We start from the raw sequence: 15968 nt of genomic DNA on the forward strand, positions 1-15968 counted from the left end.
ATGACATCAAAAGGAACACGAGATCAAATTTCCCACTACATTTCCTCCGTTAGGTTCTCGAAAATGTCCGATTTAAGTATCGTTAACGGGACTCGTGCTCGGTTTTGTTTCGATGGATTTAAATTCGACTGTGTAGTTTTGAAGTTATTTTATGACAGCGTAAAAAGTAAACCACGCAACTTTGAAATTTCAGACGGCTTTCTCCTTTCAAATAGGCGAATCGCACGTTTCACGTAAGCGTGTTAACGGTTTATTGACATAAGGCTGCTGGATTTGGGAATCGTACAGCTGGACTAAGCGGCTCCTTCAGCGCGAAGAAATATTCCAAATGGAACTGAAAGTTCCTGAAAGAGTTCGCTCAGACCTTGATATTCACGGGAAGACCAAACTTCAGTTTTATCCTCGTCTATCACTTGTGTCAATTTTTCACCCGAAATTGAAATAAGTGAAGGGAACCGTACATAAGATCTATATTTACCTAGAGAGAGTACAGTATTTTATTTTGTAGCCACAAGATTGTGTTTTAATATTTAGAGACGTAGATCCTTTTGTTAAAGCTTTACTCTTAGATAGAGAGACTTATCGAAAAAGAATTTGAGAGCAAATTATAGATGTTGTCGCTTGTACCATTTTTCCTCTGAATTCCTCATTTGCAATCGACGCAAACAATCCTATGCCTCAATGCATAGAAATTTCTTCTTACTTCCAATAACGGGATTTCAACCTTCGACTTGCAGCTTCACCAAATAATTGTCATTATATTAATAATAACAGAAAAGGTGAAAAACTAAATTAACTTTTAAGGTCGAAATTCTCCAACGAATTTTGCATTATTGCAGCAAATGGTTCTTACCTGATAAACTGTTATTGATTTATAAGTCTGTACTTCAGGTAAAATTTTCAGGATACGATAGTATCCTGGACACCAGGTATCCGCGGTATGTATAAATAGTATAATAAACTGAGCTCATTTACACGTGAACTATCCTACCTGGATACTATCCTGGATACTACCTGGATACTATCCTGGATACTACCTGGATACTACCTGGATACTACCTGGATACTACCTGGATACCACCTGGATACCACCTGGATACTACTTGGATACTACCTGGATACTACTTGGATACTACCTGGATACTACCTGGATACCAAGTAGGATAGTTCACGTGTAAATGAGCTCAGTTTATTATACTATTTATACATACCACGGAAATTCATAACTTTTCATTTGGTTTATGGTAGTACTACTATCCCTGGTTTAGAGAAAATGTTGTAAAAGTAACAAAATCCATGATTTCAGAATAAAGTTAAATTATAATATAGATATCTGTATGCTTTCAAACATTAAAATAGATTGCCATACGTAACTATAAAGATTTGGAAATTTACTGGAATGTTATATATCTGTTCTTGCATTTATATTGTTTTTCTCTCTTTCTTTTATTTTATTTTTTATTTTTCTTTTTTTTTCTTGAGAAGTATTTACTTCGTGTAGTGCAGTAGACAAGCAACAACGAATACCGCAAGATAATAACGGTTTGATCAAGCGTCTCCAATGGCGTTGCATAATTTCCATGAAAGTATACAGAAATCATTTCCAGAAAAAAGCCGAACGACCGGCAAAACTGGCAAATCACCGATTTTGCAATGTAATAACGCGTCGGTTCGAGTACACGAATTAGAATAAGCGATTGCATAATCAATGTAACGTTTGAAAACCTTATTCGTCATTTCCATTTGCTTTTTCTATTTAATCATAGGTAAAACGAGATAAATCATAATATTATAAGGTTGTTTGAATGCCACTCAGTGACCTCAGATTGCCATCATGCAGCTAACTTGTTACTTTATTCGAAAAGGAGGTAAACGAGAAAGTGTCTTGTCATAAATAACAATTTTATATCTCTTTTCAAATTCTCCATAAACATATCTAATAAGATAAGCATCTCGTAAAAAAATAATACTTGATTGCCTTAGAAATGATCCTTCAAAAGTTTCGATTATTGTCCTTAATTAAGCTGGTAGATCGCTGATTATTGATACATTATGGATGTTTATACATTTATGAGAATTTGAAAATGTGGCAAAAATATACATGACATTCATAAATATATAAAATAATGAAGATAGAACATTCCTTATAATACATTATTAAGTGGATAAAACAAATCTATAGTTATATTCTTCTTCTACAATTCAGCCAGTAAAGACATGAATTTGCATAAACATGTACAGTTAAGTTATTAATATTAATTCCATTTCATGAATTTTTGCTTACTATTGATATTTATACAAATTCATACTCTCGTGCAAGCAATTAAAATTTATCTAAAACAAAATTAAATTTATAGATTTTCCTCATAGACAGTGAGTCGCCATTCAAATAAGTGAATTCAATCAACAGAAGCTCATTTAATCTAACATTAACTAAACTTTGGTCACAATAAATACCGTTCTACTATATGGAATTTTGCTTCTTGACTTTCACCGGTAAAGTTCTCCAGATTTCCAAATTGCACGGTTGAAACTAATTTTTTAAACAAAAGTCTCAATTTTGCGCTGTCGAAGAAGCAAGAAAGTTGTTTGCTTTGACAAGAGGAGAAACTTTGACTAGCGGGAACTTTGACTGACTCTCTCGTCAGTCGTTAACTTCGTTCATTTCAAGGTCACCCAATTTTTTTTTTATATAATTCATCTTACATTTTGGAGTAAATTAATTCCAGCCTTCAATGTAATAATTCCTTGTCAACTCTACAAGTGCGATTACAAGAATTTCGGTGATTTTCCATGTTTAAACAGCTGTTCTCAGCCATCGTGTCCTCTATCCTACAGCACACTTTTACCAGCAAATTGAAAGTGCTAATTTATCGTCCACTTTTACGATCGTCTTACAGAATAACGCCGATTCCATTGATCTCGCCTTGAGATATTAAAAGAAATAGAATTAACCTTGAAACTTCTGAGGTGAGGTAAAAGGGAAAAAGAAAAGAAAGAAACAGAAAAGGAAACAAAATTTAACTCCACTATTAAGATTATTGGCCTGGGGAACAACTTTTTATAGAGATAACCATTCAGATCTTTATTAAGTTACTGTAGCAAAATGTTATGAAACTAAGGGGCATCGTATTATAAAATAAATTGATATTATGCAATCAGAAAAGTGAAATGACGAAATAGTTACTACACTATGCACCGTTAATGTTTAAATTAATATTTTTATTCACTCGTAGAGATTCATAATGCAATAAATGAGACATCGTGTAGAAATTTATCTTAAAGCGTCACAGGTGGTGCAAAATAAATAGTACGATAAAAAATTTCTAAATTCGGTTCTGTTTTAAATATTTCAACGAAAGTCTGACAAGCCTTACAATTCAATCTTTCAAATGTGTTAATATAAACAACGTTAAAGAATTGGGTATCTAGATATTCAATTATGAAGTATAGGATATTATATTTTCATTGATATCCTTGATCCTTCTATTATAATTTAATTACAATTTTAACAGTTGAGCTATTTTATTAACCATTGGTAACAAAATTTTCCAATGTTATACAACTGAATTTAAAATACACGGCTAAGTTAATAAAAACAAGAAAAGACCTATTATAACGGACTGTTTTGTCCTGGTACATAAGGACACCAAAAAAATTAATGTGATTTATTGCAATGAATTAAAATAAAAATTTGTTTAAAGCAGGGTCCTGTTCATTGAATAACTTTGCAAATAATATTCCGAGATAAAACTAGAGAGTGAAATGCAGTAATACTGAAGAAAAACACAATCTTTCTGTTCTAACGATACTCTTCGCATTCAATGGTGATAATTTAATTTATACCAATTGACAGAGTAATATTGCTCTAGCGCAATGGTATCTTTCACCAGTTTGATAATTGATAACTTACGGTCCAGTGACTCATAAAACACAAAATATTTACTATTAGTCATAGAATATTCTCCAACCGACAATACTGATGAGTAAAGGAAAGATTAGAGAGATGTAGTTTTGTCAATTCTATATGCGGAAATATGATTTCCATCGAGACTATTCTCGAAACATTACGACGATGGTCCAAAAGACAGGCTGCAATATGCAGGAGCTGATTTCGCTGAAGAAAGAACGAGCAAATATTTTCCGAATGAGAAAATAAAAATTGAATCGCCTACATCCGTGTATTCTATTTATTCTGACGCCCTTTTTAACGCGTACAATCTCATTCGCGTAAAAGAGTTGCCACAGTATTAACAGTTTAGTTTCTGAACGCGCGCAGGAGTGCCACAATAAAAAAGAAAATAGAAGATAGCGACTCGTATTAATCATTGTTATCAGACAACATTTTTTTTGGAGAGATTAGGGGAAATACTTGTATTGATGGGAATTACGTACATCCTTAAACATGATACGTACAAGTGAAGAAAAAAACAATATACAATATCATCGACTTGTTTGAGGAATGACGTATTTTAATAATTGTTAATTTTACGATATTGCAAAATATTGCAATATGTATCATAATTGTGTATCAATAGATAATACCAGAAATTATTTGACTATGTTTCTTTTTACAATTAAAATGCCAAACGCCTTGAATAAAAGGTGCAGCGTAGGTCATTCGTAAAATTTTACAAGGAAAAACATATATAATCGAGCAATTAATAATTATTCGTGCCACTTTTCTAGTGTAAACCGAAGCTATGACATAAATACCTGATGATAAACAAGAAAACTCCGCAGAAGCATATCGACACTGCGAGCACAAAGAAAATGTTCGACAGCTCCGCCACAGATACTAACATCGCCGTCATCGTATATTATCGTCCTGCTGTTCCTCCGTGCACGTCAACGCACACGCACAACGACACACCTCCCGAATTAACCTCACTTTTCGAACAGATAAGCTGTCAAAGTCGCCACCGACGTCGACGACGAATAATCCGGCGCTACCCTTAAGCACTGCACACAACGTTCTGCCCTGAGACGTGTAACCAACGATATAACAAGGACGATAGAACGATCTGTCAGAGCCGCATCGTGTGCCCGTACGCCGACGACACGAATTTTCGTTGCGTAAATACGCCAGCCTAACCTCATCGACTGACACAAGACTGGTATTTCGCGTGTTCGTATACAGATACACGGACTATCGCGTACGTATCATGTATTCGTATCGATTACGGGCCAATGATCGACGATTTCGCGTTAACGGGATGATTTTTTCTTCTTTTTCTGTTGGTCAAACGTCGCGAATGTTTTTATCGAAAAGACGTGCATTTGAGTTTACGTGATCGTCTACCATAGCGTAGAATCTCCGTAGACGAGGGTAACGCTGTGTGCCAAGGGTTTTAAAGATAGACAGGGAGACAGGTACACGTAGACTGAGATACGTAGCACATAATGATAACGCGATCGATAGATTGCTTTGACTCGATGATGAGATTCTCGTTGCGTTTCGTAAGGACAATCGCATGCACGGTTGAAGAGGACCGCATAAACACAACCACCACGTATTAACTGTTGCTTGAGACTGGTCGCAGATACCGCGGTGGGGACGACTTATACGCCACTATACTTGGCGACTTTTTTTGCTGCTATGCCTGTGCGCGCGCTTCGGAACATCGACCAATACCAGCGCCGATACAAACTACACTGATCAGCCATATACATGTGCGAATAGATTTTGATTTTTAAATTCAAATAAGGTGTTAATTCCACCTTGTAAATGATTTATTATTTTCCTACGTACATTTAATTTTTATTAATTACTTGATTAGTTTTAACTATATCATATACGTTATTTACACATCGAATCGTTTAATCCTTTAAATGTAGTGAATAAGTTCATAACAGCTTAAAATATAAACTAATGCATTTACTTATTTTTTAATCTAAATGCATAAATATATACATTTATTATTTAGAAGAACGTTGTTCTTTATTATTGCAATGTTTATCTCATCGTACATAATGTGTATTAATGCTGGAATTGATTCAAGTTGAGCATACGGATTTAAAAATATGAACTGCGTCTGTATCAACCCTACTTAAAATTCAAATTAAGTTTAATTCGCTCTAAAACACATCAGGAGTGGTTTCCAAGGATACCGCTATTAACCAACCGGAACAGCTGATAGAATCTCAACTGGCGACATCTAGTCAATTATCGTCTCGTGAAATAACATACGCACATTCAGATATTTTTCCAAATAATGATTGAATGTTAATCAAGTTGTACCTTACAATTGTTCTCTGCCTTTTTATCACATTGCCGTTTTTATCAGTGATAACATCGCAAAATACAAATCCGAAAATGTCACAGTTAGTCGGTGTTGATTTTGAAGTTTATGGGAGAGTACAAGGTAAGTAACCATTTTTCTATAATAGAATCATGATGATACTGATCTTAAGTTTTCTTTTTTAAAGGCGTATTCTTTAGAAAGGTAAGTAATGTATCGCACCAAGTAACGATCAATAATTAACGTAAATCACGAAGAAATATGCTGCAAGTTTTATGGCTTGTTTAGTACAGAACTGACATCTGACAGGTGAAACAGTTACTATGTAGTTATGAGTGTATACATATATACATATATATCGGTATTTTAAATTGAAAATTAAATGAATTAACATTTTTTAAATTTCAAATTAAAAAATGATTTTTTATGTTTGAATTATAAATGTAACACGTACTTATATGTCCATGTTCGTATGATCGGTAAATCAGTTTTCTATGAACGATCATAAATAACTTTCAATAATTTGTCATTTTTATTGATATAGTATACCCAAAAACGTGGGACCGAATTAGGTTTAAAAGGATGGTGTATGAATACCCATCAAGGTACTGTTGTTGGTCGTCTTGAAGGATCGAAAAGCAAAGTGGAAGAAATGTGAGTTTTTACCTCTTTAAAACATTTTAACAGATATATTTATTGTCCTTATTCTATTTGTATCTGTTTATAGGAAAAATTGGCTTCGATATACCGGAAGTCCTGAATCAGCCATAGACAAGGCGGAGTTTCGAAACGAGCAAGAAATATCTCAACCTACATTCGCTAATTTCGAAATTAAAAAATAGAAATCTTTACCTAACGTTATTTCCGATTATGTATTTAATTTTTTGTTTTGTTTAGTATACTAATTTATTTAAAATTATAAACAATGTGCATTGATTTGCGCCTCAGTTAAAATAAAAGAAACTGTTCAATTTATCACGTTTTGTACTTATATAACCTGTATTTGCAACCTCTGTAAATATCAAATAATTGTATATGTGTTTATCCAATTTAACACTGATAGAAAGAATCATACTATGCAATTAGGAAAGTTACTTCTATCGTATCATTTATTATAATTCTTTTCCAATTTTGAAATATTGTAATTAATAGTAAGTTTGACATTCACCACGCAAGTAATCTCTCGTTATATAGTAAGACTTTACGAAACAATTTCGCCATTTCTCTGCATGTCACAAGCGACAAGCGTACGATGGATAGACTTTAACAGACGACAATTCTGTCTCGTGTAACTTCTACCACTATCGGCACGAACTTCATTAGTTGTCGAGCGCGCACCGACGTGTGCGCTTCAAAACTTTCGCCTGCGATCTCTCGTACAGATGCGATTGCATTTTATAATCCTCTGATACTCATACGATTGTTGGAAATAATTCTGTTTTTCTACTTAATTCGATAACAATTTGTAGTAATCTATTACTATAAACTATATTGGCAAATCTAAAATTTTCCATTCCGCGATATCGAACGCGGAATTGTAAATAACGCGTGTGACCTAATTATGCGGATGTACAGTCGTGTCAGATCAAAAGTGAGTCTTAAATCGTAAAATAGATAGAGAAGAATGGACCAGCAATAACCAACAGATTAGATGATCGCGATAATACAGTGACTGATAAACGTGAAGGAATGTCGCATTCAACATGAAGTGTTTCAAGAGTTTCTTTCAGCACACTTGGCATCCTCAACAGGTGAGAACGCGTGTTTCGCAGAACATTTAAAATTTCTTAAATCTTTCTTGATCTGATCTATTCGATCCTTAAATATAATACTTCTCTGAAAGAACTAAACAAGTACCTCCAACATGTTGCTTATTTAAATTTATGCGAATAAATTTATCAACACGAGTTTCATACAGTTATTCAGCATTAAAATTCAAGGATGATAGCTTTTATAATCACAGTAGTAATAATATTTTAACGAAGATGCTGTTTTAAACATGTTTGCATGTTGTAATATAATAACCTTGGATCAAGTAATTGTGGATGTGCAAAGTAGCAATTACATCTTGTCTTATCATAAGGAAACGATCGTCGATGTAATATTAAGAATGTCTGTTTTATTTTATGATGTTTTCAAACGGCATGATCCAAACAATTTAATCGCATCGTTCACGAAGCTATGTACTACGTACACGAGCACGTTCACGATTTTTAAGAACATCGATAAACATCGTGATTTGAGCGGTAGCCTTGAAACTCTTTGTGAAGCAGCTACTTTCGTTCGTCAATACTTTTAGACGCAAACTTGCCGTACTTTCACTTCCACGGAATCTCACTTCTAATAATTAGTCATCGAAGTTCATTGAACTAACGTGACTGACCAATAAAAAGCCAGAGAGATCGATCAGTGATGATATTAAAAGAAAATAGGGGAAACAAATTAATGAGATTTATGAATTATTCCTTGACAAACTTCAATCTGTCCGTCTTAGTTTGTAACAAGCAACATGTTTCTGTAGGGTTAAATTTCAATGTGATCGATCGCGGTAATGTTTCATTTCTCTGTATGTTCTATAAGACGGTTTTCAATTTCTTCTCTCGATTCTCTTGTGCCGAAGTTTCTGACTACCTGTTGAAAATATGAGCCTCGCCAGGTTACGCAACGAATTCTACTTATCATTATTGCTGGTGCATCCTCGACCTGTTGCGCATTTGTACACGTAACAATTCTTCTATTCCAATAACGTGGAATCTTTTCCATATTGTATCCTTTCGATTCTGTATCCAGGTACCGTGGTAATTCGTGAATTTTTGTACCTCTGAAGATCATCGCACCGTACTGACCTACGAATTTTTGAGTTGTATTAAAAATTTATTTTCACCTTTATATCAAAAATGCATTTTACCACAGTAATATTTTCATAGATAATATTTATTTATTAAACATAGTCCCTGCCTTTCGACTTTGGACGACTTCCGGTTTACATACATTTTCATAGATAATAATTGCATAATAAATTATTGTCGTGTTTAAAATTCTGATATTTTAATTAAAAAGTACCATTCCGTAGGAATACCCTAATTCGGTATTTATTTTACATAACTTTTCATACCGTTTATATAGTATATACCGTGCACGCACCATTTAAGCGATATGAGAAATTATGGAAAGTAAATACTCTAATTAAGTGCATACTATCATAACGATTGAACTTCCTCTAAACGATTTACGAGCCGGTTAGCAACGTTTCGTCGACATTTACACTAGAGTAGCTGTTCGATAACGAAAGATCAGGGGTCGGGATTGATAAAGGTTGATAGTGGGCCCCGATAGACGTAAGTGGTCAGTTCCTTCGGTGTCGCAGGCAAATAAACTACAACTTTCCTCGTCTCGTGTTGCTTACACGCCTAAGAAACGCGTGTTGCTCATTCAGGAACTAAACGTCAATTAATTAGACGTTTTGATAGCTTTATTAGATCGGATTTCTGCTATTTATCTGTGATTAACGAGTAATAATGTGCAACTGAATAGCTACTTAAAAATATGAACAGCGATGGGAATTGTCATACCAGGAAGTATAGCTACTTATTTGATAACGTGAGTCTTTGATTTTATAATATCTCTTTCCTTAAAAAACGTCTCTATCTTTTTAATCATTTTCTCAAATCTTCCAGTATCTGTTCTATAAAGCTTTTATATATATCACAATTTTTAGGTTTAGGTGTTCGTGTAAGAAATGTCGAGTAGGAATAGTTAATTCGTTTCGAAGCCAGTTCAAAAAACAAAGATTTATACTATCAGGTATGATCTCCTTGATAAAGTTAAATAGAGTTCATGAATCGTTAACCTAATCAATTCTTACACGACGACGTTTCGCCTCTGCTTCGAAAACACTTCGTGCAAATTTTATTCCGTTCAATTTTATTTCGTTCACCTGGTCGAGGACCCGATCATTGTAGAATCGAGTGAAAGTTATCGTGAGTGCACAAAACCATTTCAAGGAGGAAGTTCGCAACATGCATGAAAAAAATAAATACGACCAAAATTTTCAACACAATTTTTCACTTACGGTAGTCAGCAGTTATGAATATTGATTAGACTGTCGTAAAAGTGACGCTCAACGATTTAAATAAGTTTGACCTTGCGTTTGTTAAAAAAATACGCTGCCATGAAATTTTATTGTTGTAACGTACTAAATTTAAGAAAATGCAATATTTGGATATAAATTCTATAAAACTCTATAACATAGCGTTATAGAAATACTATTAAAAACCCGAAACTGAATAAATTTAACGATCTATATATATATATATATAATATCGTTGGCAGATGATGATCGTGCCATCCCCCGGATCCATATGGGATTATCCATACTTGAACCAGGTCAGCAGAATGATGGGCTTGGTATATGGGACACGACCAAAGCCTGAGCAAGATTTATTCCCTCCCAAGATTCGAATTCCAGAGACACATGTAATATCCCCACTCCATACCCTTTCACCATTTCGATATTTCAGTGCATTCACCCGTGGCCTTTGATCGAGCAATATCACATCTTCCCAATTTTCTTACAATTAATTAATTCTAGAGAATTTTTGTACTCTGATAAATGTCTCGAGACTTTTTCTTGTTTATTTTTCTTGATGAGAAATTGCGTCGATTCCCCTCTTTTCTCTTTCTTTTTTTCTTTTAGTATGCGTACGTACTATTGTACTCTATACTATATACGAAAATGGAAAACTTGAAGAAGCAAGGAATGTCGTGGATTACCGCTAAGAATCATTGGAAACGCGGTGCACACGTTCCTCCGCACAATCGAGCACAATTGTGAAATAATCAATAATTTGGAGTGGCTGCATCGTCACGCTGGTTGCATTTCAGGCTCGTTCAATTTATTGCAAATTCTATTCACGGCGTCTACCCACGCTGAATATTTATAGATGCCGTTGGATCCTTTTTTCTTTGGCTCCTTTCTTCTACTTTTTTTCGAAAGAAGTGGAGGCCTGGTCGATTAGCATACATTCGAGCGTACCGTTATGTTATGTTAGGTGGATAAAAATATACAAACGTGTTCCAAAATGGACTACTTCATTTGCTTGACAAATAGGAAATTGTGGTGGCCAATCTGCTGTATCTTGACTTTATACCAAAACCGCATTATACGTATTCCGTTTGGCTTAAGATAGAGATTGTTACTGAATTAATACTTTTTTCGTTTCAAACTCTTTGACGTTAATAATAGAGTGTCAAATATTTTACGATTCACATTATATAGATATGTATATTGGATCTCTCATTCCAGAGGGAGTGAAATAACACCGAAGCTATCTACAAATATTAAAAACAGTCAAACGAGTCAGTTAAATACACAAATTAAGCATTTATTTTCTTGTAGTGATTCCGTTTTTCGTTGCCGTCGTGACTTCCTCTACAAGTTGCATACTCAGATGTTTACATATTGTTTCCTAACTTTTTTGATTTTATCCCTAATTTTCAACGTGATATTCTATTTTCATAGGGAATTAATATATGTGAAAGAATTCTCGTAATCTTAAAAACATCGTGAGATCTTTTACTTTTTATCTCTTTTGAATATAAAAAAATCGTGCTAGACTTTTTTCTTCGTTTCTTTTAAAATTTAACTTTTTCTTTTATTCCCATCCTTATAAATTCTTAATTCGTTATTTGAAACAGCCTGAAACGAAGAAGACTTTAGCTCAATTAATTAAAATCGCAACTGCCTTATTACTGCTGAAATAACATTAATTGTTATCTGGTGACAAACATAAGTCACGATAACACTTTTGATAACATCCAACAGCTTCCAACAATGTATTGATCAATTTTATCCACTATTCGATGTGATTACAGATGGAGAGTCCATCGAGGTTCGAGCTGACGAAGGCGGAGATCCAAAATGCAGAAGAAACGGAACTGGGTGAGGTGAAGGTGACACCTCCGATGAGCACCGTCGCGACGTCGACGCCCGTGCAGCCAGGTAGTATTCCGTGCAGAAACGGTGGCTGCAAGAGCTGGGCCAATCGCGCGGAATCGAGAATGGAAAGCCCTTGGCATTTTCTCAAAACTATCTTCCTTATCTCTGTAATCGTCGCTTTGGTTCTCTGGGTAATCGTCTACACGTTTCTCGTCCAATATCGGATCTTGTGAAGCATTTAAGGACACCGAGAAACTTGGATGGCCGATGTTCTTCCATTTGGAAGCGAACAAGGAAAATTTTGGTAATCCTTTGCCTTCGGTAACATAGATACATGATAAGATGTCCAAGAAGATACTCTTTGAAGTATAAGAAAAAGCCAGAAATGTGAGGAGAAAGAGAGGAAGATTTTTCTGTAGAATTCTGATACTTTGATTGAATTCTCCATTTCCTATCGATGAATCCGTCCTTGCGCGAAGCAATAAATAATTCTATGTTCAAAATCATGGATTTGTGGAAGAATTATGTTATTTTCTCGACGAGCAAATGGAAATGTAAGAAACGTGTACTCTTTTGTGGACAGAAAGTTTTAGAAATCCAGAGTTTGAGTTGCGTAAAGAGTATCTCGAGGCTCCTATTTACGCGAGCATATACTCTCGGGATTATCGGTACAATGACGAAGAAATTCCCAGTGTTGAAACACTTGACATAGAAAAAGGTAGAAAAACTTTTGTAATGTACAAAGGAATCGTCCGCGAGGATAAAATTGAAGTGATACTAGTCCCTGTAATATTTGTTCGAATTGGATATTTCCTTTTAACTATATTAACAGTTAGCATAAAATTATTGCGATTGTAACACACTAATGTATTCCTAATCTCTTTATAATGTTATACGTAAAATGTTTGATAGAAGGTATTCGATTATATAATATTGACTATTTTTTACAAAGTATTTGTACAAAAGCGAATTAATAAAGTTATCTTGCAGAAAACTTTTGAAGTCATTTTATCTTGCCCACGTATCTTGCTATCGATAATTGTCGAAATCTTATTTGATAACTGATGCATGTACAAACATCTGTAATTCTTCTTTTCATTGCAAACCAACTAGATGACATCAAAATCAGTTTCTCATCAATACCGATAAAAATCTATTCAGAAATACAACTTTATCGGGAATTTAATCGTCCAGATTTTCATCCATCTAGTCTTTCAGATCGTCAAAGACAATAATTACAAAACAATTAAATATTAGACTAGACCTGAACTTGAGACTTATAATTTCTTCCTGTCAACGATGACGCATGCAAAGGTTCTACGCGAAGTTATCTGCGAATATATGACGCTCTACCAGCGGAATCTGTGCTTTTACCAACGACCTGCCCGGTACGAACACGATCAGAATTCTCAGGGAAGATTTATCGACGGACGATCCGAGAAGAGAAAAGACGAAGGACGATAAACGCTGTTAATGCCCCGCGATCTCGAGGCCGTGTTTTGCACCTGAGTGAAGCGGCCTTCGAAGTGACATTTTATGCTTGTACGTCGGTGTATCTGAGTCATACGAAGTTCGTAGGATCTCTAGTATAATGTTTACGAAGGTAAGAGTCGTTTATAATGTTTTTCTCTCATGCGCAAACAAGGATGTATTAATTGAGTTCTTTTTTCGAATTTCTTTTTTACCAAGGCTATGTAACCTTATCTGTTTAATATGTGTCGAGCAAAATGAATTCTTTAAATTATAATTTATATTTTAGAATGTACTAAGACGTTGGAGAAATATCTACTGTTATAAGTATTGTTCAACTTTATTATCTAATCTCTGTTTCTTTGGCAGCACAAGAGATAGATCGAGGATTCTCGCCCGACGATTAGGAGCAAAGTTCAACGTCTGGAAGTTAGTATTGTCGTTGCCTTAGCGACTTTCCACTCGAGTCCCGTGATAGATGCACCGACGGAAATACACCTAGCCAGCAATCTGAAGCGGGAAAAAGAGAAGACGATTGCGCGATATTTGGAGAGCTTCTTGTCTCACATTCGAGATCCTCAGGGCGGGACTTCACAACAGAATGATCCCGGAAAAGGTATGTCAGAAACATTTCCTACAAAAATTTTACATATATAAAATTATAAAATTTTAAAATTACAAAACTTTTATATATATATATATATATATATATATATATATATATATAATGTCTTATATTTTTATGGAAATCGTAAAGTAAAAAATTACAAGTCTCTACAGTTAAATCGGAGACAAGACATTTGAAATATCATACTCTGTACTCTTTACTATTATCTAGTTATTAACTATTTATGTATTCGTAGTTATTGACGTTTATGCATAATACGAGAAATTTAAATATGAAAGTGAAACATGATCTTGCGTAAATATCCACAGTCTACTTCTTGTTCTCCTTTCGTTCGAGTCACTTATAATTGCCCAAACCTGTTACATTTTACGATGCAGAAACATAACATTATAGAAACAACCGTTAAGTTGTTCAGATACTAATTTTTGTGAATTGTTTACAACTCGTTTAAAAAGCTTTTAATCTGTTTTTCTAATTAACAAACACCATCTATAGAAAGTGACGTGACAAAGGAGAATGCAACAGTGAGTGAATCGTCGAAGAAAGAAACTACGAGCGTGCAAAATCAGCAGTCGAATAAACTACGAGGCATAGAAAACACCGTAGCTATCAGACTGACAGCTTTTGATCATCCTGGATCCTCGAAGTCGCCACAATTTAACAAGAAACCTATCTCGAAGCCTGGTCCTAGTAAAGTGAAAAGCACTCAAAGCAAAGCAACACAAATGCGTCAAAATTTAAGTACCCAAAGACTACAGGAAAACGAAGACATCGACGACGATGACGTAAGGATTGGGATAATCGTGACTATAATTTACACGTTTCGTTGTTTTTTTACGAATCTTGTTACGTTTTAGTCTTCTTTGGATATAGAGAATGTTGGAAGGCCACAAAAATACGTCCTAGTCGGATGGGACAACTTTCGTTCTAAGCTGATGATCACTCTACTGATTCTTTTCGTTTTATGGGCAGTCATCTATTTTCCTCTAATTAGAATCTGAAATTCGATGCAAAAATAATATTTCTATATCATTCTATAAACATACTCTTCAGTGTATTTTAATATAAATATACAATCTATAACATATGATACACATATATAAAGTGAATTTCTAAAGTCTAACCAGAAATAAATAACTGGTTCATATTAGACGCAGACATACATGATGTTATTCGTTCATATGTAATAGAGCATTTCTTTAAATGTTACTAAACGATATACTTGTTTGTCACGGACCGCGATTATCGGAAAACTCCGGAGTGTAAATATGTACATACTGTCTCTACAAATAAAGTATCATTTCTTCTATTGAACGATAAATTCTTCATTCCTAAACATTATCATATAATTGTGTAAATTTATGAAAGTTTCCAAAGTTTATTTTTCTATATTATTAAAATTTGCTACAACTTCATTGTAACTAAAACTAGTCTATGCTCATTAGCTAACAGATATCGTACAGTATCTCCCAAGCTCACAAGGCAAACTTGAGATACTTTCTACAGCAGCCGCTCGCGTGTACCGACAGCGAGTAAGTCCATTTTCGATTTCCTAATTTAACTCGATTTCGAATCGCCTGTTATCTTCCGAACTTTGTTAACTCATTCGTCATCCGCTCCCAACAAACTGATCGTCGTCGCTGTGTCAATAAATCTAAATAACAAGAAGATACATCATCAACTGACTCAA

General features: G+C 34.4%; 4 protein-coding genes across 6 annotated transcripts in view; 3 read left to right on the plus strand and 1 right to left on the minus strand.

Annotated features, from left to right (window-relative positions):
- Positions 1-15968, minus strand: part of LOC117230282 (cell growth regulator with RING finger domain protein 1-like) — a 43297-nt gene that overhangs the window by 21442 nt on the left and 5887 nt on the right. Inside the window, exon 1 of one of the 2 annotated variants that reach the window (XM_033487558.1) lies at positions 4717-5557. The exons of the other annotated variant lie outside the window; for it this stretch is intronic. Coding sequence (XP_033343449.1) covers positions 4717-4814 — 98 coding nt within the window. The 5' untranslated portion in view covers positions 4815-5557. Of the gene's footprint in view, positions 1-4716; positions 5558-15968 lie in introns of those variants that run through there. 2 annotated transcript variants of the gene reach the window in all.
- LOC117230289 (acylphosphatase-1-like) lies at positions 6131-7217 on the plus strand. The gene is made up of 4 exons (XM_033487569.1): positions 6131-6365; positions 6430-6446; positions 6787-6896; positions 6970-7217. The coding sequence occupies exons 1-4, from the start codon at positions 6224-6226 to the stop codon at positions 7082-7084; spliced, it is 384 nt and encodes a 127-aa protein (XP_033343460.1). The 5' UTR covers positions 6131-6223; the 3' UTR covers positions 7085-7217.
- LOC117230291 lies at positions 9375-13163 on the plus strand. 2 transcript variants are annotated; one of them, XM_033487571.1, is made up of 3 exons: positions 9437-9842; positions 10575-10718; positions 12117-13163. In XM_033487571.1, exons 1-3 carry the CDS (start codon positions 9789-9791, stop codon positions 12411-12413), a joined length of 495 nt encoding a protein of 164 aa, XP_033343462.1. In that variant the 5' UTR covers positions 9437-9788; the 3' UTR covers positions 12414-13163. The 2 variants fall into 2 exon arrangements, 1 of the variants encoding a protein (XP_033343462.1); XR_004492740.1 differs by lacking the exon at positions 12117-13163 and having other exon boundaries at positions 9375-9842; positions 9961-12110.
- Positions 13772-15592, plus strand: LOC117243604. Its single transcript, XM_033511246.1, has 4 exons — positions 13772-13783; positions 14032-14266; positions 14774-15063; positions 15136-15592. The coding sequence occupies exons 1-4, from the start codon at positions 13772-13774 to the stop codon at positions 15277-15279; spliced, it is 681 nt and encodes a 226-aa protein (XP_033367137.1). The 3' UTR covers positions 15280-15592.

This window comes from Bombus vosnesenskii, unplaced genomic scaffold, assembly GCF_011952255.1.
Source record: "Bombus vosnesenskii isolate JDL3184/JDL3185 unplaced genomic scaffold, Bvos_JDL3184-5_v1.1 scf7180000013266, whole genome shotgun sequence".
In the NCBI taxonomy this organism is placed as follows: domain Eukaryota; kingdom Metazoa; phylum Arthropoda; class Insecta; order Hymenoptera; family Apidae; genus Bombus; species Bombus vosnesenskii.